This window comes from Mustela erminea, chromosome 17, assembly GCF_009829155.1.
Source record: "Mustela erminea isolate mMusErm1 chromosome 17, mMusErm1.Pri, whole genome shotgun sequence".
Classification (NCBI taxonomy): Eukaryota; Metazoa; Chordata; class Mammalia; order Carnivora; family Mustelidae; genus Mustela; species Mustela erminea.
This window is the reverse complement of record NC_045630.1, coordinates 27,787,410-27,811,048: the sequence shown is the minus strand read 5'-3', so window position 1 is coordinate 27,811,048 and position 23,639 is coordinate 27,787,410. Positions and strand designations below refer to the sequence as shown.

Sequence of the window (23,639 nt, the reverse complement as noted above, 5' to 3'; positions counted from 1 at the left end):
TCTTATCTTGCTCTCTTCATCATCTCTTTGATGGCTTTCTTTAGTGTTATCTTTGGATTCCTTTCTCATTTTATGTATTTGCTTTAAGTTTTTGCTTTGTGGTTACTGTGAGGTTTACAAATATCATCCTACGTATATGACAGTCTATTCTACATTAATAGCAACTTAAATTTGAACACATTCCAAAACTGTATCTTTACTCCCCCTCCACATTCAGTATTTTTGATGTCACTTTGCATCTTTTGTGTATCCCGTAACTAATTGTTGTAGTTTTAGTTAATTTTACTTTCTTTTCACCTTCTTAGTAGCTTCATAAGTGATTAATCACTACCTTTACTATATATTTACCTTTTTCAGTAAGACTTTTACTTCTCTGTGTTTTCTTGCTATTAACTGTGCAATTAGTTTTTAGCTGAAAGAAGTTTCACTAATATTTCTCATAAAACTGGTCTAGTAGTAATTAACTCCCTTTGCTTTTGCTTGTCTGGAATACTCTTTGTCTGTCCTTTGCATCTGAATGATAATCTTGCTGGGTAGAATATTCTTAGAAGTTTTTTCCTTTCCGTACTTTAAATATGTCAGTGCTACTTTCTTGTGACCTGAAAAGTTTCTGCTAAGAAATCTGCTGAGCGCCTTATGGGGGTTCCCTTGTATATAACAATTTGTTTTTCTCTTGCTGCTTTTATGATTTCTCTCTTTATCTTTAACTTTTGGCATTTTAATTATAACGTGTCTTGGTGTGGGTCTCCTTGGGTTCATCTTCCTGGAACTCTCTGGGCTTCCTTAAATTGGATGTCTGTTTCCTTCCTTATGTTAGGGAATTTTCAGCTATTATTTTCTCAAATAATTTTCTTGTCTCTTTCTCTTCTGTTTCTACAACCCCTTTAATACAAGGGGTTATTTGATGTTGTCCAGTGGTCCCTTAAGCTATCTTTAATCTTAAAAAATTTTTTTTGTGTTTACTGCTCTGTCTGGGTGAGTTCCATTGCTTTCTATTTCAGCTGTAGATTTTTTCTTCTGCTTCATCTAGTCTCCTATTGAACCCCGGGAGTATATTTTTCAGTACAGTTACTGTATTTTTCACCTCTGTGACTATTGTTTGGTACTTTCTTATGCATTCTTTTCTTAAAGTTCTCACTACGTTCATCTGTTCTCTTCCTGCATTTGGTGCGTATATTTTTTACCATTACTTTGAATTCTTTATCAGGTATATTACTTACCTCTTTTTCTGGGGTCTTGTCATGTTCTTCCATTTGACACATATTTCTCTCTTTCCTCATTTTGCTTGCATTTCTGTGGTTTCTATGTACTAGGCAAACAGGTACCTCTCTTGGTCTTGAAGGGGTGGCTTGTGTAGATGATGATCCTTTTCGTTTATCCACCATGTGCCGTAGCGCTTAGCTGTCTCTTGAATTTTTGTGATTGTTTAAGTCACCTGGCTTATTCTTGATATGCCCCCATTGTCTGGGGTATGCAAAGACCTGTCAGTGATCCAAGGTTGAGGGGGGGGACATCTCATTTCACACATGTTTTCAGGCCAGTCCCTCAGGCTGCAGCTTTTAGAATATGGAAGTAGGGGTGCATGTCTGGTTCAAATGGTAGAGCATGTGACTCTTGATCTCGGGGTTGTGATTTTGAGCATCCCCTCCCCCACTGGGTTTGGTGGAGATTACTTAAAAATAAAATCTAAAAAAAAAATCATGCTAGTATATACAGTCCTGTTGGGCCATAATCGTAATTCTGCTTTCCTCTAGACCAAGAGATCTGGAGGTGTCCCCTGGGTAACAATTGCAAAAATAGGGGCTCTGTGTAATTACAGAAGCTTCTTTTAGAGAAGACTCATCAAGCTATAATGAGGTCAGAAGGTACACAAGGATGGTGTCTCATTGCTTATGTTTCTTGGTGGTACCTCTTTAGCATCTAGATGTGTGGGAAACCTGAAGCCTATCTCTTTGGCTATGGCTCCAGGCTAAGTAAGAAGGCACTTTTTTTTTCAGGAAGCCTGGAATTGTGTTGCTGTCTGCTGTTTTGTGCAGTGACCAAAACAATGGGGGTGGTGGTGGCCTGCCAATAATTGTCTTTCTGATTGTTATAATCCCAGGGAGTTCTGGAATGACAGTTCTCTGGGCCACCAGCACGTAGAGCTCAAGGGGTGCCCCTTGTGTACCTGCTAGCTCTAGAAGGCAGCCGATAGTGTAGAGGGCACAGCATGCTTGCCTGCTTCAAAAAGGCAGCAGGAAAATGTCTTGACTGCTCACACATATAGATTTCAGTAATACAGGGAGTATGCCTTGTCTGTGTGCATGTGCTGGTTTCTGGCTGGGAGAATGCCATGATCATTTGTTCTGACCAGCCTCAGCCTGGGGTTGGGAGAGTGTAGAACTGCCATTTTAGCAGACTTTAGCTAGGGAGGGGAGAGAAGTGTGAGACTGATCACATTCTCCTATCCTATCCAGGGAGCAGGGGAGCACTGCAATTCCCCATGTTCTCTGGCCTCAGCAGGTGTGGAGACCATGCACCTCAGTCGTTGTGGGGGTTGGGTTATTGTGTCCAAGCTCACCCACCTGTGCCCCGTACTGTGTGTAGAGTGCAAGAATGGTAGGTAGCTACCAGCAACTCTGTCACTGGGGAGTATCTCTAATGTCCCCATCCTTCCTTCAGTGCCTCCAGATCAGGAAACGAGTCTGCTCCACATATAGTCTAGGCATTTTTCAAACTTCTTTTTTCTTTGTTTCTTTCTTTCTTTTTATTTTTTTGCTTAGGTCTTGGGGCAAGTAAGACCACAAGCCCCTCCAAGAGAGGAACCTCAGTTTTTTATAGCACTTTGGAGCTGCCTCCTTCCTAAGACATCATCCCTGTTGGCTTTGCAAATAGACATTCCAGAGAGTCATCTCTGGTGCAGGTCCCAGAGGCAGGAGTGCTGATGTGGGGCAGCAACCCCTTAGTCCCCTGGGAGAAGTACCTGCGCCCTGAGATCTCTCTCTCTTGTGGGTTACCATACCATGGGACTGGGCTGTTTTGTGAGTCTCTCCTCTGCATCTCCAACCCACCGACCCATCTCGATGTGGCCCTTTTATCTTTAGTTATGGAGATCAGTTCATCTAGTTTTCAGATCCTTTTCAGAGGGAAATGATCCATATGTAGCCGTGGATTTGGTGTGTCTGTGGGAGGAGGTGAGTTCAGGATCTTCCTACACCGCCATCTCGGACCTCCTCCTGCTTTTTCTTTTCATAACCAAAAATAGCAATGCAAACTATAGCATCTGTGTTATACACATTAGGATTCAAATTATGTAAATCTCTAATTCCACACACAAAAAGGATTTATATCAGATTCTATTTATAAAGTCAGGAAAATTCCTTTCACCAGAGCCTTAATTCTTATATTTTTCAAGTCTTTAAAAAAATAAATAAATAAAGAGCCATTAAAAAAAAAAAGCCTGCAATTTACTGTATGAAGGTTTCATATAGTCTAGTGAGCTTGTTATACGTTTTTCTATAGTCATCTCAGGGCAGTCGGGCTTCACACAGCCATATTGATCAAAGTTAGGCTCATTATGTCCTCATCCCATATACATATTTTAGAGCCTATCTGTGACAACTCTATCTCATTGTGGCCCTAAAAATTCTTTTCCAAAGGAGTCAGATTCTCTCTTCTTTCCTGCTCATCTGCATCTCCTAGGAAGTGAGAAGTTTTAGAGTTTCTTAAAATTCTAGTGTGTTCTGATGTAGTGCTGTTCAACTTTTTTGACCCCTACCATATATACATGTATGTTTATCTTTCAGAAGCAGTAATTTTCAGAAATGACTCAGTGAGATGCACTGTAGTATTACTGTCCCTTTTTTCCTTTTAATTCTGATTATGACTCACTACACTAAGTATTAGATCATGATTGTGACTCAGTAATAGAGATTTAAAGTTTCCATGGCTTATGGAGAAGCTTCAGGGCTGGCCATAGATTTGCTAAACCCCAATCTGTTCACCATGGCTTTGTCTTAGAAGTGTTACATATGAGCTGGCTGCCTGGTAACATTAGAAGCCTGCAGGAGTTGTCCTACTTCTGGGTGCTGGAATTATTGCCCTCATGCTATAGAGAAAAAGCAAAACAATTCCAGGTTTAATAATATCCACCATGAATTGAATGCTTATGATGTGTCAGGTGCTATGATTAGCCTACATAATATCTACTCTTAAAACAAGTCTGAAAATTAGAACCAACATCACCATTTTGATGGCAGAGTAGGGAGAATGAGGTACACAAAGCTTAAAGACATTAAATAACTTGTCCAAGATTATATAGTTTGTAGGTGGCTTTACAGCTCAGACTTTTTCACTACCATACATTCTCAGAAAAAGACGTTCCATTGTGAAGGGTCTTCTTTAATGCTCCTCTTTGTTGTGCCTAAGAAAAATTGAGAGACCTGGAAAAAACTAAAGCCCTAAATTAGACTTCGATAATCTAGCCTGTGCGCATTCTTGCTGCTTAAATAGAGAACTCAGGCAATGTCAGCATAATCAGGTCAGTGCTCTTTTGATACAGGATGAATTAAGATTGCTTCTATAATTTGTGGCAGTCCCAGGAGCAGAAAGTTACCTCTCTGATGTGCAGTCTGCTGTGGAGTTCTTTGAAGCCAAAGTGTATAGAAAATGTTTAAGACCATGCCCCTGTTTCTGGTTACTGGTGTTTCTCTATTTGCCCAGGGTAGTAAGATAAGTTCTTATTAGCTCCATTCCATATGGAAGCAGGTCTTACAAATTTCATGATTAGTAATGGGCTTAGCAGCTTCATAAGAAACCTTGACATCCCAGCAGACTGACAGAAGAAGCGAAAGGATAAGCAGTTCTCTGTAATGATTAGTCTCCTCTGTTTTTACTCTTCCACCCAAGAGACATTTTCCCTGTCTCCCAGAGGAAAAAAGTTTGTAACAAAGGGATTGAAAGTGTGGAGTTTGGCTTCTGAGTTAAAATCTAGACCTGCATTGTCTAGTATGGTAGATACTAGCAACATGTGCTGTCATCAGACACTTGAAATATAGCAAATCAGAATTGAAAACATTCAATCAGATTTCAAAGACTTAGAGTATGGAATTTTGTTGTTCATTTTTAACAATTGGTTACATCAACATGTGTTATCTCAACAGATAATATTTCAGATTCATTGTTTCAATAAAAGGTTATTAAAATTAATTTCCTCTATTTTTTTTTAGTTTCTGAATGTGGCTTCATGAAAATTATAAATTGCATATATGGCTTGCATTCTGTTTCTTTTGGAAAGCATTGATTCTAGACCAGTGCTTCAGCTACCTTACCCAAACTCACTTTGAAATATGGCCCATTAACTAACTTCAGGATACTGCCCCTTCCCTCCCATTCAAAGAAAGCTAAATTTTGCTCACTCGTTTCTTCTGATCCTTTCTCCCTACACCTGGTTGAAGAACTATTTGGTGATTTGCTGGACAGGTAGGGCACATGAAATCAAGTTTGCCCCTTTGGAGGACAAGATAGTCTCGTTTGATGGGATAGGAACACCAAGCCCAGAGACAATGGATTTGCTGTCAATATTCTGTGAAGCAAGTTTGAGAAATTAGAGCAAAGTTCAGATTTTTCCCATTTTGACTACCTCGGTGATTTTTTTATTTTATTATTTTTTTATTTTTTGAGAGAGAGAGCATGTAAGAGGAGGGAGGAGGGGGGCAGTGAGAGAGAGAGAGAGAAAGAGAATCTAAAGCAGGCTTCAAACTCAGTGTGGAGAAGTGATTTTGTTTTTGATTGAAATATCAAATTCTTCCAAGATAATGTGCTTCTTTGTACATGCTCATGTTGCCTAGTCACAGTCTGTTTGGCTTACTTTTAGAGACTCCCAAAGCCTTAGTGAGTTCAGCCCTAAGAAGTGGGAATGGTGGGTTATCAGTCCCTGAACCATGGGAGCTGAGGTCCTGCTACAGTTGGTTGGTTGCAGCCAAAAAGACCAAAGTAACTGATGAAAACTATTTCAAAGGAATTGAACTATCATGTGCATTTGTGTTTCTTTGTGCCTATAGTAAAAAGTTTCTGTTTAAAATAAGAAGTTTCCATTCAAATAGTTTTCAATTAAAAATTCTCTATTTTAAAGGATACATTATGAAAAGAAGAAAAATCACATTTTTCAATTAATTACAATGTATTCAAGGAAAGACTAACAATTTATTCAAAAGTGCACCATTATAATCAGATACTTTAGTGTATGCTAGTTTATAAAATTTCAATAAAAATGTTAAAATCATTCAGAAAAATAGCTAGTATTTAAATGGATCTCATGTTTATTGACTTAAAATATTAAATGAAAAAGTTTTGTTTAAAATACACAATCCATTAAATTTTTGTTATTCCTGAATTTGTGTTCTGTGTGAGGGTAGCTTGTCCCCGGGCCACCATACCCGTCTTTCAACTTGTGTTCAGATACTGTTTCCCTATCAATCTTTGTGTGTATATACTAGAACAATAAATTCTCCTTTTTTTTTTTTTAAGATTTTATTTATTTGACAGAGAGATCACATAGGCAGAGAGGCAGGCAGAGAGAGCTAGAGGAGGAAGCAGGGACCTGCTTCCGATATGGGGCTCAATCCCAGGACCCTGGGACTATGACCTTAGCTGAAGGCAGAGGCCTCAACCCACTGAGCCACCCAGGCACCCCAGTTAATTTTCCTTTGATAAAGATTAGCACAACACGGAAATCTCAGTTGTAGGTATATGCCCTTATGCTAATTTTGAAGCCATTCCTTTGACCAGAGAAGCTTTTCAGATATTAATTGATTGATCTTCATTTGACATTTAAGCACAAGAGTGTTGTTGACTTAAGTAAATATTCTCAGCATCTTTGTGGTCTGTTCACTGAGAAGAATCTTTATCTGTTCTCTGCCTTCATGTCTTCAGGGACCTCAGACCAGTCTTCTATATCTTAATTTGATCTTATTTTCCAGGTCATCAATTCAGTTTTTCTAAGCCTCACAGGCTTGGTATTCTCATTAATAATGGTGTCTCCATTGTTACCTTGATGTCCTCATTTTCCTCGCAGTCTTGAATAGTTTAGATCTTTCTCAGTCTATTCATAGCAGTATCTGTGGTGTTTAATATTTGCTCATTTGTATTAAGTGAATTTAACACAACTTGTTTGAGAAGTCAGATCTGACTTGTTCACATCAAATATGGTAACTTTCAGACCAAGTAAGTAAAAACAACTGAACAAAAAAAAAGGTATATAAAGAGTACTCAGGAATTGATATTCCCAGCACTGTGATATTAGTAAACTGGAGAATGCTACCGGATTTAGCAGATAATAGGATGCTCACTTAAATTTGAATTTCAGAGAAACAAAAACTAATTTTTTAACATAAATGTTTCCCATGCAATAGTGAATCCCATGCAGTTTACCTGGGCATCTTACATTTTCTCTGGGAACCCTAAAGTTGGGGCAAACACAGTAGCTTTTAACTCTTGTGGAATTATAAAATTATAAGACAACTAGAGCTCACAATGTAGCTGAGCACATTGAATTTAGTACACTTTCAATATAGGACAGCTGCCCTACTTAAATCCTTCAGTAAAATGCAAACAAAAAGCTAAGAAGTCAAGAATTCTTTTACTCATGAAATATTGTTACACTCCCTCCCTTCTTTTTAACCCCCCTCTCCAACTTTGGGGATATCCCCTTGATTCTCACCAGGGCCAGCGGTACAGGGATGTTGCAATACCTGCCCTCGGGGTTAGAGCCAAACCACTCATTCTGCCTCATTTAGTCCATCCCAACTCTATGTCCTCCTGACTTTCAGGAGTTGCAGATGCTCCCTTGGTGGCAAGGGCAGAGTTGTCCTCTCGACTGACACTGGGGCTCAGAATGCTGCATCTTTATTGTTTAGAGAGTCCAAAGCTACCACTGCTTCCTTCCCCTCCCGGCAGCTCTCAGTTTGCTACATTTGTTACAGGTTCTCTAGTTCATGCTATCCTCTCCATGTTTCAGGTCTGTGTATTCTATTTTACCACTATGATCGTGAACATAGCCCAACCGTAGTCAGCAAGAAATACTAACTTGGAGGAGTGCTGTTTTTGGTGGCTATTTAGAACATTGCAGCACTGCACTCCATAAAGGATTCTAGCCTTTGCTAGGTGGGAGGTAGATTTAAGTAAAATGTGTGCTTTCTGTTTTTTCACAATAAATCTGTGTGAAGGCCTCTTTTATTCTTCTTTCCTGTAAATCGGGAATTTGGGGCGCCTGAGTGGCTCAGTCAGTTAAGCGTCTGTCTGACTCTTCGTTTTGGCTCAGGTCATGATCTCAGGGTTGTAGGATCAAGGCCCATGCCTGGCTCCCTGCTTGATGCGGAGTCTCTACGTCTCTCTCTGCCCCTCCTCCTGCTCTCTCTCTAACAACAACAACAAAATCGGGAAGTTAGCATTATGAACGAAAATGTGCTAACTTGTCCAAAGTTATCTTTGAGGAACCCCTAGAAGAGCAGGGTTTTGAACAATGAGACCACCTGTTTCTTGTGGGTAAAAACGTTCACTGTGGCATTGGCCGTGGCAGTAGCCCTGTCAGATGACATTCTGTTTTAGGATGGTTTTTATATCCCCTCTTCCCAAGGAGCCAGCTCAGAGCATTTCACAGGGCAGAAGTGAGTGCCCAAAAAAGGAAGATTTGCCCAACCTAGTTTCCATTTGTGGCTCAGTGTGGGACTTGACTCACCTTCCACTTAAATAGCAACAACATGGGTTCATTCTTTATTCTCTTGACTTTCTGCCTTGGTTTACCATTTTCTCCTTTCATAAAATCATTTATTCAACAATTATTTGTTTAGCTCCTCCTATATATAGGGTACTAAATGTATTAATGTATGACACCATGTCCAAGTGGCCCGGAGCTTAGAGGAGGTACAATACATCTTTCCCCAAAGCGATATGTTATAGGTTTTGTATACGTTTATATACCGTGGTGTTATTAGGTCATAAGGGAAGACAGCATTATTTTCACTTGGGATCATTAGGAAAGCACCATGAAAGGAGTCTATATGAGCCTTTATAAATGGACAGGATTTCAACAGGAGGAATGTGGGAAATAGGGCCGTCCAAGGCAGAGGAAATTGCACAAAAGCATTGAAGCTTGAAAGAATAGTGCAATTTTGTGGAATAGGATATGATTCGGATGGAGTGGAATCAGGTTTCATTTTATTTCATTTTTTGAGGATAGTGGGGGGGAGCTACATTGTAGATGGATTTGAATGCTACGCAGGAGCAAGTCAGCACTTTAGGTAGTTTAAACCTGAAAGTACTGTACAGAGTAAAATAGAGAAAATCTTCTCCATCCTGATTTAGATGCCACTGTCACAGTCTAAGCATAAAGCATAAACCACCTTTTCTGGTGGTTCCAGAAAAGAACACATGTCCTAACTGACCTAAACAACCCTTGGTTTGTCTAAAGAATAATATTACTTGTTTTCATATTGTGAATAATTGTCAGTCATGCCTAGTTACTTTGCAACATAGGAACTGTTACGTGTGACTTGGTATCAACCACGTAAAGCTTTGAGAAGATGAGAGCTTTTCTTTGTAGAACCAGGTCTAAATAAAGAAACAGTGCCTGACAAACACGTGGGAAGACCCCTCCTTTCAGTCCCCATGACTACTGAACCAAGTCCAAGCACAAATGGCAACTTAATAAATGAGAAATAAGTGGGGTTACTTTTGCAATTTCTTAATGTTTAACCAGTTACATTTTCTTTTTCAGAAATTTAGACTTTAAACATCCTCTCTTAGTAACTTGGGTCTATTAGCAACAAAACAAAACATAAAAATCCATGGCTCTCTTAGCATTTAAACCAGAAGCAAATATGGATATTGATGAAAGGAGCGGGGAGTAGTGCTTCAAAAGTGAGAAGGACCACAGCCATGAATGGTCTGTGTGTCTGTATGTTTCCCAGTCAGTGTTTTAGAACCTAAATAACTAGCAGTCTAGAAGATAGAAAAAAAAATCCTCCTTTCATATGTATCTTATAATCTTATGAAGTAGAATAGAAGACCTTACTCCCTTAATTTGTAACTTCTAAAGGCCCTCAAATAAAAGAGCAGGATCTGTATCTTACTTTGATTTCATATGGTATTAAGAACCTTGTAGAGAATCTGAGCCTGTTAAATGCTACGATCACGAGCGGCAGTGGATGGGAATTCCCTGCTTCTTGCCAAACCGTGATCTCAGTCTGCTACTTCAAGCTATTTTACTGAGAAAGAGTTAATGTGTAAACTCGGAAGGTTACTGTAGATTTCTAAAACATCATATTTAATGTGCTTTGCCTCTGGGAGGGTTTTGAACACAATAATTATGTGATTTATCTGTTGGCGTTTTTGAAGTAAAAGGACTTATTTTGAAATAATGCAACATTTTAATATATCTTTATCTTTTATTGCTTTTCATATAAAATGAGGTAAAACTGAGAAAAACTCAGTGAGAAAACTGCAAACAGTTTTTTATTACAATTTTTGCTATTCCAATGGTTGTAGAATTACTAATTTCTTTTTTAAGATGGAGATCCGTTTGTTTTTTCTTTCTGGAGTAATAGCTTTAGTTATGTCCATGTGTCATCCTTTGCATTGGGAGTAAGGACACTTTGGTATACACTTTGCTATGAAGGTTTGGCTTGTAAGTCTATGAGTACTTGTGTCATCTTCGATTTGGGGCAGATTATTTCCTTTTGCTACTGCATCTGACTAAATGAGGTTACAAGGGAATTTAGAACTTGAAGCAGAAATTATATATACTCTCCATTATGGAGAGTATACACTCACCATGCCTGCTTCCCTTATTCTGATTTATTTAGCACATTTACGAAGCATCTACCAAAGTCCCAGTGACAGGGAAACAAAGATAAATAACAACTGATCATGGTCTACCTAGAAGTGATACCCAAGTGGGGATACTCAGGCATGGGTACCAGTTAATTAATACAACTGAATGGAAGATCAAAGGACCAATTGACTAAGGAAGGAAAATGGAAAAAGACAACTTTCAGACTAACTCTTGGGATATCAACTCAGACATGGACTTTCACTCCACTGAGACCAAGAATATAATGGGACACCTGATTAAATGGGGAATTCTGATTTGAGTGTTTGACTTGTCCAGTTTTAGATGTAAAATGATAGATCTCTTAGACCAGTAGTTCCTAGATAACAATTTGTAGATTTTTGCTTGTGGCTGCGTAGGAATTTGTTAAAAACACAGCTTGCCTGGAAGTACTATAGAGATTTTGGTAACTTAAATCTAGGTGAGATCTGGAGATTTGGGTTCCAAAATAGCTTCTCAGATGATTCTGATAACTGGTAAGGCTTGGCACCTACTTCAGTAAAGAGCAAGGAGAAAGAAGACAGATGGTAGTTGGAGTCACAAAAATGGATATGATTTCCCAGGAAGAACATAACATGGATTGTGAGCGGAGAACAAGGGTAAGGATGTAACACCATCAGATACGGAGTACACAGACAAGGAATCAGTTAAGAAACTAAAAAGGAATATACTGTGTTGAGTAGTTGGAATATATATTTGCCTAGATCCCCTAAGTCTTAGAAAAGTAATGCTCATTTCTGAATCAATATAGAGGGAAAAAAAGTTGTAGAATAAAAATCTCCAGGTTTCTACTCATGATTTATTCCAGAAAGGATTAATAAAGCTTCAAATATGCCTTATTGAAAAGAACACTTTTTTCTATTTCCAGGAAAATCTGTTGGAGAAACAGAAATTGACCTTCTTGAATAGAGAAAATTGAACGAAGTACATTATCAGAAAAATATGATATTAATTAGAATTTGTAAAACAAAAAAATGACCTTTAGTACACTTACTAGATGGGATTTGAATATTTAATTCATTGAAATAGCCTTTATAATTGAGAATTAGAACTCTTACAGACTCTCAGGAACAAATGTTTCTGTTTTTTGCCCTGTTTCTTTTGTTACTGTTGTGGTGATCAGCATCTTCTCCTAGCTGAGTAAAAACTTAGGTTAATGGAAATGTGCTGTTATAAAAAGGAACAAAATGGCAATTATATAACCTGACCTCATATAAAAATTAATTGCCTTTTTCAAAATCCATATCCCAGCATGTGGAACTTTATTGATCTTAAAGGATTTTTAAAATAGATACATTATTGACATTTACTTACAAATGTTATTGTTCCCTTCCACTCACTCTCCTTTTAGGTTTCAGGTGACCCTTTATGTAGGTGAATTATAGGATCACTTCAATAGTTGTCTGTTCCCCTTTTAATTTAGTGGTCTTCACTAATCACATTTGGATTTTCGGGGAGCTTAGCGAACAGTGGTCAAATGGCCAATAGTGGTCCCATTATTTTTAACCTGTAGGGTTCTGCATTAAAGGTTATTTTTCATTTTTTATTTCACTTATTTGGCTTGTTTTTAGGGTTTGAGGGCGAGGGACAGAGGAAGAGGGAAGGAGAGAATCTCAAGCAGGCTCCACCCCCAGTACAGAGCTCCAGGCAGGGCTCAGTCTCACAACCCTGAAATCATGACCTAAACCAAAATCAAGAGTTGGGTGGGTGCCTAACCAACTGTAGATGCCCTTACCTTCAAGGTGGCTTTTTAAAATGTCATCTGAGGGGCACCTGGGTGGCTCAGTGGGTTAAAGCCTCTGCCTTCAGCTCGGGTCATGATCCCAGGGTCCTGGGATCGAGCCCCACGTCGGGCTCTCTGCTTGGCAGGCAGGCTGCTTCCCCCTCTCTCTCTGCCTGCCTCTCTGCCTACTTGTGACCTCTCTCTCTCTGTCAGATAAATAAAAAATATCTTTAAAAAAATAAAATGTCATCTGAATTAACACAATATTGGGAGACTGTTTTATTATGAATAATATTTTGTCACAGAGGAAATGATAGGCAACAATAAATATCTTTGAATAAACAAAATTTATTGGTGAGAATACCACAGTGAGATTTTCAAAATTATTGATGATCCACTTGTTATAATAAAACTGGTTAAGAAGTTAAAAAGGGATAATAGTCCACACAAGACTGCTATCACTTCTCATAGTAAGTTCAGGGTGTTACCAGCATCACCCTGAGGTTCAATAATTCACTAGAAACACTCAAGGAACTCAGTGGAAGCTGTTAAACTGATGGTGCCAGTGTATTATAGCGAAAGGAAACAGATTAAAGCCAGCCAAGGGAAGAAGCACATTGGGCAGAGTCCAGGAGAAATGCCAAACATGGAACTCTTTTTTTGTCTTTTCCCCATGGAGTCATTAACAATATAGCTTTCCTGGCTTCAGTATGTAATGACATACATGGGCTATTGCCCCTTCGTTTAGGGAAGCTCACTTGGGTCTTGTTGTGCAGAGTTTTTATAGGGGCTATTCATGTACTGCCCACATGACTGGCCTTTAGTTTTTTAGTCTCTTTATCTAGAACCTATGCTGCATGACCCTAAGCCCCATGGTAAATCACACAGTTAGATTGTTGGGTCGCAAAGCCCACATGCAAACAATGACCTCCTATCAAGCATGGCATTCCAGGGGCATAGAGATCACCTCCTAGTAAATAGGGATAAAGGCCAGCACTCTTTTGTGTAAGGTTAATTCTTCACTACACACTGATTCTTTTTTTTTTTTAATATTTGTGGGTTTGGTTTTCTTTTCTTTAATTTTTTTTTAAAGATTTTATTTATTTATTTGACAGAGAGAGATCACAAGTAGGTAGATAGGCAGGCAGAGAGAGAGAGGAGAAAGCAGGCTCCTGCCAAGCAGAGAGCCTGATGCGGGACTCGATCCCAGGACCCTGAGATCATGACCTGAGCCGAAGGCAGAGGCTTAACCCACTGAGCCACCCAGGCACCCCACACTAATTCTTTCAGAGAATAAAATCAGATGAGATCAAAATGAAACAAGAGTTCACAAAACTGACTATAAAGACAAGGAAATGAAATGGCCAGATGAAATGGTTCCTTGAGGTCCATAGGACTGTTAAAACATCTTCATTCAAGATTATCTTTCCATATTCTGGATCCCACTCAGCTTGCCCCTTTATGAAGTCCCTTCTCAGACAATTAGAATCATATCTCCTGGGCATGCCAGGAGTAGTTTCCTACTTTGGAATCTCTGCTCATGCCACCTTGTCACATACAGTTGACTCTTGAACAAAATAGGTTTGAACTGTGTGGGTACATTTATACCCCGATTTTACCTGATAATTACAGAACAGTACTGTAAGTATATTTTTTCTTCCTTATGATTTTCTTAACGTTTTTTTTCCTCTAGCTTACTTTATTGTATGAATCAGTATATAATATGTATAACATACAAAATATTTGTTGGTCGATTATTTATGTTTTGGTAAGGCTTCCAGTCAAAAGTAGGCCATTAGTAGTTAAGTGTGGGGGATCAAAATTATACGTGGATTTTTGCATGGGGAGTTTGTGCTCTTAATCCCAAGACTGTTCAGGGATCAACTGTATTCTCTTGAGATCTTTCCGTTTTGTTGAATCCGTCATGTCTATGGTATCCAACCCAGACCCCATCTTCTGAGAAGGCTCCTTTCACCAATGAACTTTTCTATAGTCACGTTCTTTGCCGGATTTTCCATATCATTTATTTGGCTGTTAGAATATGTTTCCTTCCAGTGATATTTGCACCTATATCTTGTCTTAACAAGCTCTTAACCTCTTGCAACTTAGGGATATAATGGCCTCTACCCTTTTTTTTTTGATCCTGTAGATCCTAGTACAATATCTTGCACATGACAGGTGTTAGATAGATGCTTGAATGGTAAACTTTCGTAGAGACTTGTGCAACCAGGAGGATATTATTCAAATGTATTAATTAAAACATCTTATACTTATAAATTTATAAATAATAAAATTTATAAATCTAAATTGTACTTATAAATTTCTGAGGTAACCATGTTAATCCAGAATATTGGAATAATTTTTGGCAGTTCATTAAAGACACCTGCAAACAGAGGTCAGTAAAACTCTGGAAAGTATCTAAAAGTATTGCCATTCTGCTCCTACCTCAGGGCTTTTGTACATACCTTTCCCCTTTGCCTGTAATTCCCTTTCTTTGAAGAGTTGAACAGTCAGAAGGGCAAAACCACCCCACCTGAAATATCAACCTTCTCCTCACTCACTATCTATTTACCTTGTTTTATTATTTATTTTTCAGAGTTCTTTTCTCTAACCAATATGATACACTTGTTTTTTGTCTCTTTTCCCTGTTACTAGAATATAAGTCCGATAGGGAAAGGATGTTGCCTTGCTAATAGCTGTATCTTCTGCATGTAATATAATGCCTGATTCTGAGTATGTACTCGGAACCAAGTATTTGTTGTATACATAAATGAATTTATACTAAGCAACAAGTAGAAAGCTTAATTTTTAATGTACATTCAATTTTTATGCCATTTGATTTAAGAAGATGTAAATGAGGGGCCACCTGGGTGGTTCACTAAGTTAAGCATCTGCCTTTGGCTCAGGTCATGATCCCAGGGTCCTGGGATCGAATCCTGCATCAGACTCCCTGCTCAGTGGGGAGTCTGCTTGATCCTCTCCCTCCCCCGCTAGTATTCTCTCACTGTCTCTCTCAAATAAATAAATAAAATCTTTAAAAAAATAAAAGAAGATTTAATTGAGCTCAGAGAGTTTCAAAGAGAAGCATTTAACTGAAGGTTTTAGAGGGGAGGGAGGTAGGGGGATGGGTTGGTCCGGTGGTGGATATTAAGGAGGGCACGTATTTCATGGAGCACTGGGTGTTATATGTAAGCCATGAATCTTGGAACACTACATCAAAAACTAATGATATACTGTGTGGTGACTAACATAACATAATAAAATAAATAAAGTAATTGAAGGAGTGGTAGAATGTTTTCTAAAATATTGAGTTCTTCAGCTTGTAAAAACAATAACTAGATGTATACACAAAGTCAATAAAGTTATAAAATGTAAAGATTAGATGAAAATGGGCATTTTTATCAATTGCTAGTTATTTAGAGGTGTTCTTTAGTTTTGTGGAAAAATAAAAAGTTATTTTTATACAATGGGAGTAAATATGGAGCTCTTAAATTTTTTTAAAAATCATAATTTTTAAAAGATATTACAGAGTTAGAAATGCATCTTACTTTGGAAAATAACACCATGAAGTTCAGTTATTGTGCTTCGTTCCAGCAGAAGTTGCAGAGTTTATCATTGCTCGTTGAATGAGGTTCCAAGACCAAGTGCCTCAGTTGAACCTTTATTTTGGGACAGTGAGTGGTTAGCAACCCTAAAATGAGGACATACCCATATATGGCTGTAGATGCTTTTGGTGGGTGTATTTGGAGTCTAAAAGTAACCCCAGGTATTTGTCATAGAGAGTCATCTCTGCTCCGACCTAAATTTCATAGGCTCTCTGGGAAACCAGGCTGTGCCCATAGGCTGCAATGCTGCTTAGTCTTCCAGTCCCCAAAGAATGCTTTATTGTATTCATGTTTCCCACTCCAGTCCTGGCACATCCTTTGGGATCAAGGAATCTATCACTCTATCACTTCTTCCTGTCCACTTCCTTCCCCTCCCTTTTGTTCTCGTTGTTGCTTCTCTCCCGGAAGAGATTTCCTTCTAGTTGATGCCGGAATGTGGCTTATATTTTTGACCTTTGCGTCAGGCTTTGATTCTGAGACATTTGGCAGCTTGTTTGTTCAATGCTTGGGAAACAGGTTGCTGCTTACAGTAGGATTTCGTTAACATTTATTTCTTTGCTTCCATATTATCTCATTTACGCTAAGGCTGCCCCCCACCCCCACTTGCATAGTCAAGGAATGAGGACTGGCAATGATCCATTCTTTTTGTGTTACTGTTTCTAGCTCACGATTTCAATAGCATGTTTGAAACTAGAATGCACTTTCATATTTTCTCCTTTTATCTCTGCCTCTTTGGATTTTTGGCAAACATCAAGGCAAATAAATCAGACCCACCACTGCAAACCCATCTGCTTTCGACCAGTTTGATGTATTACAAACTGCCGACCAGTTTGTGATGTATTACCATAGATCTAGCTCCAACATAGAACTAAAGGAGGATCCCTGTGAAGTAAGAATAGAAGGCACGTTCTAAGGTCAAGTACTTTTTAAGCTCTGAATCATTTATCTGCTGACTGTGAGTAGGCATGGTCTACAGTGGTATTTTTTTTTTTTTAAAGATTTTATTTATTTACTTGACAGAGAGAGATCACAAGTAGACAGAGAAGCAGGCAGAGAGAGAGAGAGGGAAGCAAGCTCCCTGCCGAGCAGAGAGCCCGATGTGGGACTCGATCCCAGGACCCTGAGATCATGACCTGAGCCGAAGGCAGCGGCTTAACCCACTGAGCCACCCAGGCACCCTACAGTGGTATTTTTAATAACACTAACAAATTAGCATGGTATTTATACAGTTGAAGTTCTTTTTGGTAGATGAAAAGTAAACATGCGTTATACTTTGGATTTGACAATAGGGATTAATAAGAAAAGATGCTGTCATAGTTGTAAAAATGTAGCAAATTAAGGTATAGTCGAGGTGTTCACTTACTGACATCGCTTTTATACTTCATCTGGTGCATCTGGTGCTAAGGTCACATGGGAAAACAATCATCTGCAGTAGAATATCTTTCCAGTTGTTGACAGCCCAGAAATTGTTTTATAAAAAAAAAAATAATAGGCTATGGTCATCCAAACCTCTCTTCCTAATACTTGTTGACACTTGAATGCTGTATTCATTTTTTTTTCTCACAACAAACAAGTAAGTGATGATTCTCTTGGAATAGGAATTAAGAGGACTGCAGACATTTTAAGGCATATATTTAATACTAAAAGAATGCCTCATATAATACTCTTGATAGCAGGCTGTAAAATGAATCCACTTAAAATGATCAAAAGTTAATTGAGCTACTTACCATCGCTCTTAGAGTTGGTTTTAAATTTATTTTCAACAAGCCAAATTATATCCTCTGTTGGAGCATGGATTTTATCACACTAGAGATGATATCTTTTTTGAAAATAAAAAGGTAATTAAGTCTTGTGACTTAGCAGTTTGGAGATTAAAGAAAAACCTTCAAAGTAAACTAAATAGAAATTTAATTTCTACGTGGTGGTAGTGTCAGGGGTGTGGAGTGGTGAGGAGGCAGGTAAAACTCACTTTTGAAGACCTTCTTCCAAACTTTTCACAGTTACTCTCTACTTCTGGTTAGAGTCAGCTTTTGTGTGTGGCCCAACCTGACTGCTTGTTAGGACAGATGCCATCAAGGACTTTGCCTACTAGTTACATACTTGGTGTTGATGGCCCAGAAGGAAGGAGGGACAGTGGCATGTGTCCTCTTCATAACCATGACTTCAACCCTTCTCTGATTCTCAGAAGCTAAATTCTGAAGTGGTGATGGACATGGTAGCTCCTCTGGCAAATTTAGCTTCTCCTGAACCCTGACCTTTCCATCCTCCTCCTGGGTTGTGATATCTTTATTTCATGTATATATGCAGAGCTGGGGCCAGAATGTGTACCAGTTGGTAAAAACATTACTTTATGCAAATAATTATTCACTTTTGCTTTTATTCATGGATTAGTAGAAATAAGGATAATTTAAGACACATAAGATACGTGATGGGAAATTCAGACTGGGGAATATATATCTTACACTGTCCTCGTGCTGAAAGCACATTCATAACATTCATGATATCCAAAGAATTTGGATCATGTTGTTTCCTTCATTGTTTAACGTGCACACATGCAGAAAGATGTCTAAAATAGATTTTCACCAAAACATTTAAGTAGTTACATGTGGGGCACCTGGGAGGCTCAGTTGGTGGAGTGTCTGCCTTCAGCTCAGGTCATGATCCCAGGGTCCCAGGATCAAGGCCTGCATTGGGTTCCCTGCTCAGCGGGGAGTCTGCATCCCCCTCTTTTTCTGATCCTCCTCCCACCTTGTGCTCTCCCTCTTCAAATAAATAAATATCTTTAAAACAACTAAATAAATAATAAAAAATAATAAACAGTTAAATGTGGTTTTTAAGGAAAAGGAATAATAATTGACTATTTTTTACTTGTTTCTTTAATGAATACTCTGTTTCTATTAGGCAGTATGCGAATAAGTAAGCAATTGGCATGACATAAATTTTGCATTATCATCCCATTTTACAGATGAGGAAACTGAAGTTTAGTGAGATTAAATAACTTGTTTAGGATCCTACACATATTAAGTTAGAGTAGCCAGAAATAGAACCAAAGCCACTGATACACCATACTGGGCTGACAATCAGAATGGGAGATGCATCTACTGTTCCCAGTAAATTGCAGGTCACGTTGTGAACCTCTCTGGATATTGGTGTAGCTGCCCATAAAGGAGTGACCACTTTCCTCTCCCCATTCCGATGAGAACGGTTAGGATTTAAAGAGACTCTGCTTATGGGAACCTTCCACGAAAATGATGTCATATCCGTTTTGGTTGTGCTATAAAATGTTTCTAGTCATATTTTTTTTAAAAAGTGTTTTCACATGAAACCTTTTAACTACAGATATTTAGGTGGTGAAATATTTGGCCTCTTTTTGGTCCTTCTCTATTTTATTTTGTGTAAAAATTCACAACTATAATTGGAATAAGTCTAAATAGAAAATTAATATTGAAAGTCATCATTTTATCTTCCTTTTACAGAGCATCAGCTTTGATTCAGTATTTGTTGAAAGAGTGAGTGAATTTGGGACTAATCTCCTGAATCTCAGGTCTGGATTCTTGAAATATATACTGTTGTTACTCTCAACAGTATGAGTAATTGGGAAATGATTAGCTTTACCTTTGAAAACATGATTATTTTCTCTAGTCTAGTACACAATTTCACCATATTGGTCTATTTGTAAGACTCTAGTGTACCTCCTGACCTTCGGTTATGTGAAAGGGATCAGTGAACAATACAGCAAAACATTTTATTTAGTTTATAAAGTGAAGTTCCAGAAATTGTTCCCTTAGTCAACTGAGAGCAATATGTTGGAAGAAAACTCTAGAAACACATATGTGTAGAAAGCATTTGAAAGTAATCCTAGGAAGGGAAGGCTCATTAAAGTCAGGAAAAGTTGATGATTTTTATTTCCATTTGATTTTTTGCCCATTTATTTTTAGAAACAAATCAGGAAGATTTAAGTATGCATAAAAAAAATTACTCAGTATTATGCAAAGTTACTTTCTAGAAATTTTTAATCAATTTCCCTTTCTCTGAATCAGACTGTTGGTACCATTTAAACACAGTATGATGCCAAATGAGTAGGCAGTTTCCAGGGAATATAGTCCAATGATGTCTCTCCCTTAACATCTTGAAAAGTGTAAAAAGAGTTATCTTGTGAACCACTCAGCACATGTTTGCCCCTGAAATAGTTCAGCAGTGGAAGTAGTAACATTTTCATTGGTCATCTTTTCAAAGAGCTTATAAGTGGGAACTATGACTGTGTGGAAAGAGAACCTTCTATTAGGGAAAACCTGCACAATGAAAACTTTCTTCTACCTGATACCAGATCCTCTACTCGAGGGAGCTCCTCCTCAGACTCTGTACCAGACCATAGCTCGTTGTACATTACCTTTATATTCACCTTCTTATGTGCTCCCACCTCCCCTCAAAATTTTCTCTGTCCTCAGAACTTGCATTTGCCTTTATAAATATACACTTTCTGTGTATCCTCTTACTTAAAGATATGATCATTTTTTTAAGTTTCATTTTTATTCAGCTGTAGCAGTGCATTCCTCTAAGCCATCGGAATTTCCTCTGAACTGATTTGCAATGTGTTTGGTGTTTGCTAGCAAATTTGGAACATTTCAGTTTGTGTCCTTTCTCCACATGGTATAAGATCTAATTACCACTCAGCATGAAACAGCAGCTGAAGTGAAAAAGGCAGCAAGAGAAGGCCCTGGCTTAACTTAGAGCTAATCAACAACTTCCTTCTTACATACTTCCCAGAGACAAAGAAAAAGGGAGCTAGTAACTCATGTATTAAACATTTTTTTTTTCTTCCTTGATCTTAACTGAAATGGGGGATTTGTTCAAATCTTTATGGAAGCAAGACATTAAATGACACGTTTAATTTGCACTAGTAGTCACAGATGCTTCCTTCAACTGTGCAAAATATTTTCATCATCAGGGTTGCTAAAAGTAGCCCCATCCTATTTTCTTGACATTTAAACAGATAAACAACATTTATGAGAATCAAATAAAATCAAATGAATGATTAACACTTTTACTCAATTTTGAGCTTTTGGATCCTGAATTTGTCTTAAAAAGAACTTCTAGATTTATCTTTAAAGCCTGTGTCATCCTAATGTCATTTGGGGCTTTTTATTGTCTGGAATGAATGCATTAGGTAATCAACCTATCAGGAGGAAATGATGGGTATTTTTACTTTTTAAATTACTATGGTCTGAGTTTTCACTCATCAGATTATCAAAAATTTAAGAAGTTAGAGAATCTGTGGTGTCGGGCTGGTGTGGAAAACCATCTACTACATCAGCATTTGAAGTATGTGTTGTTACAACACCTCTGGAGGGAAAGTGCCTTCATCAAAAATGGAAATGCACATGCTCTTTGACCTAGCAATGCCACCTGTAGGAACCTGTTGTTGAACACGTATGCATAAAAATGTTCCTAGTGGTATTACTTGTAATATAAACAGAAATATGCAGAGAAGTCATTAATAGGAGAATATTAAACAAATCATGGCATGTCCATATCCAGATACCTTATTACTTTTGATAGCTGCTCTTAAAGAGAATGAAATACCATGTATTGATGAGAAATATTCTCTACATTATCTTATTACGTGAAAGGAGCAGATAGTTTTCTTCTATTTGTGCTTCAAAAAGCAGAGGATAGAGATGTGTTTATACAACTTTTCTCCCTCACCTCCCTCTCACATAAGCATATATTCACACATCTATAGATAGAAGGATGAAGGATACAAAAGAAACTGTTGGTAGCATTTATGTCTGGTGAATGGGACTATGGGTCTGGAATGGGAGGCCGGTATTTTTGGTGGGGGCAGCATACTTTTTTTGCACAATTTGAGTATTTTTTTTTTAGCATGTATATATATTATTTTTTTAATTAAAAAGAAATTTCAAATTAATGACCAGGTCTGTTTTTTTCTGTTTCAGGACTCAGCCCAGGAGGGTGTTATCACCCGAGACATTCATCGTACATTTCCTGCACATGATTACTTTAAAGATACCGGAGGAGATGGCCAGGAATCACTCTACAAGATCTGCAAGGTAGGGCCCTCCATCTCATTTTTTTCTAATTTATTTTACAGGGCCATATCTTAGGAACCCATTGTAAAGACTTTTAGATTTTTTTTCCTGTCTTCTTTTCTTAATTGCACTGCGCCCTATTGCTGCTAGACAGCCAAAGCCCCTTGCCAAGAACTCTCTGGCGTGAGAAAGAATTCAGGAGCAAGGTGTTTAGAGAAAGGGACAAAGATTTATTAAGACTAGAAGAAAGCTATTTCACAAAGTAGCTATCTCTCATCCTAGATGAGGAAGAGACCCTCTTTGCCTCTAATGAAGGGTGTTAAGGTTTTCAAATTAGCTAACGGTATAGGGAGGGGCTTACTCTCTAGCTTTGGGTTTACATTTCCAGTGGGTGGTTAGTTTCATTGTTTTAGGGTTGCAGAGTTACCTACAGGGAGCAGTTTGAAGGATGTTGAGCTTTTACTGCTGGAGGGAGTGGCGTTTTGTGATTTTCTAGGAGTCAAATTTTGTGACTCTTTTTGTGACTGCTGGCTTTTAGGTTAAGGGTCAGCCTAAAACCAGAATGACTTTACTTAGGTCAGCTTGTCTCTTGAGTCTCCATTCGCTCCTGCCTCAGTGTTCTCTGCTCAGCGCAGAATCCTGAAGGCAGTTTCCTGGCTGCATGTCCCATCAGGGAGGGGGCTCAGTAAGGCCTCATTTTGGCTCTGCTGCTAACAAGAAAGGAACAAAAGGTCTTCTCAGGTTACGCAGCAAAGGCTGCTAGGAGTCCTGATGGCTGTCCTCCTGAGAAGATAATGTGGCAGTTGACAATTTTTGTCACATAAGGGTAAGAAAACAATGCGGTTTTTAAATACTAGCAAGTTCTCTGAAATTATTGGTGTATTCTAACATGTCACATTAGACATCTTCATGCATTAGACATCTTCATGCACATTAGACATCTTCATGGTGTATTCTAACATGTCACATTAGACATCTTTATGTCCCATTTTAAATTCTCTCAAAATTTTTCAAGGTTATATCAGGATTGCAAAATAACTTTTTAAATCATTATTTATAGTTAACTCATATTGTCAGTGCTAATTGAGGCCAAAAGCTAAAAATTACAACGTCCATTCAGCAAAGTTTTGCCCTTTCTCCTCAAATTTGAGATGCCTTATGAAATGTTGTCTGTAACTTAACATCGTCCTCACCCCCCATTACAGTAGAGATTACTACTGAAGATGAACTACACAAAAGTCTTGTAATAATGTGGAGGAAAAAGCGAGTACCATGGCTAAGCTTATAAGTTATATAATCAGTTCCTGAATTATCAAATTTATCCTTTCATTGCATAGCGAAATTTGCCAGTAAGTATTCAGGAGTACATATCAGTATCATTTTATATTTACTGA

General features: G+C 38.1%; 1 protein-coding gene across 5 annotated transcripts in view; it reads left to right on the top strand.

Moving 5' to 3' along the window:
* Positions 1 to 23,639, top strand: part of RABGAP1L (RAB GTPase activating protein 1 like) — a 765,799-nt gene that overhangs the window by 429,196 nt on the left and 312,964 nt on the right. For all 5 annotated transcript variants that reach the window (XM_032317419.1, XM_032317418.1, XM_032317421.1 and 2 more), the window contains one exon: positions 22,153 to 22,266. In XM_032317419.1, coding sequence (XP_032173310.1) covers positions 22,153 to 22,266 — 114 coding nt within the window. The remainder of the gene's footprint in view (positions 1 to 22,152; positions 22,267 to 23,639) is intronic.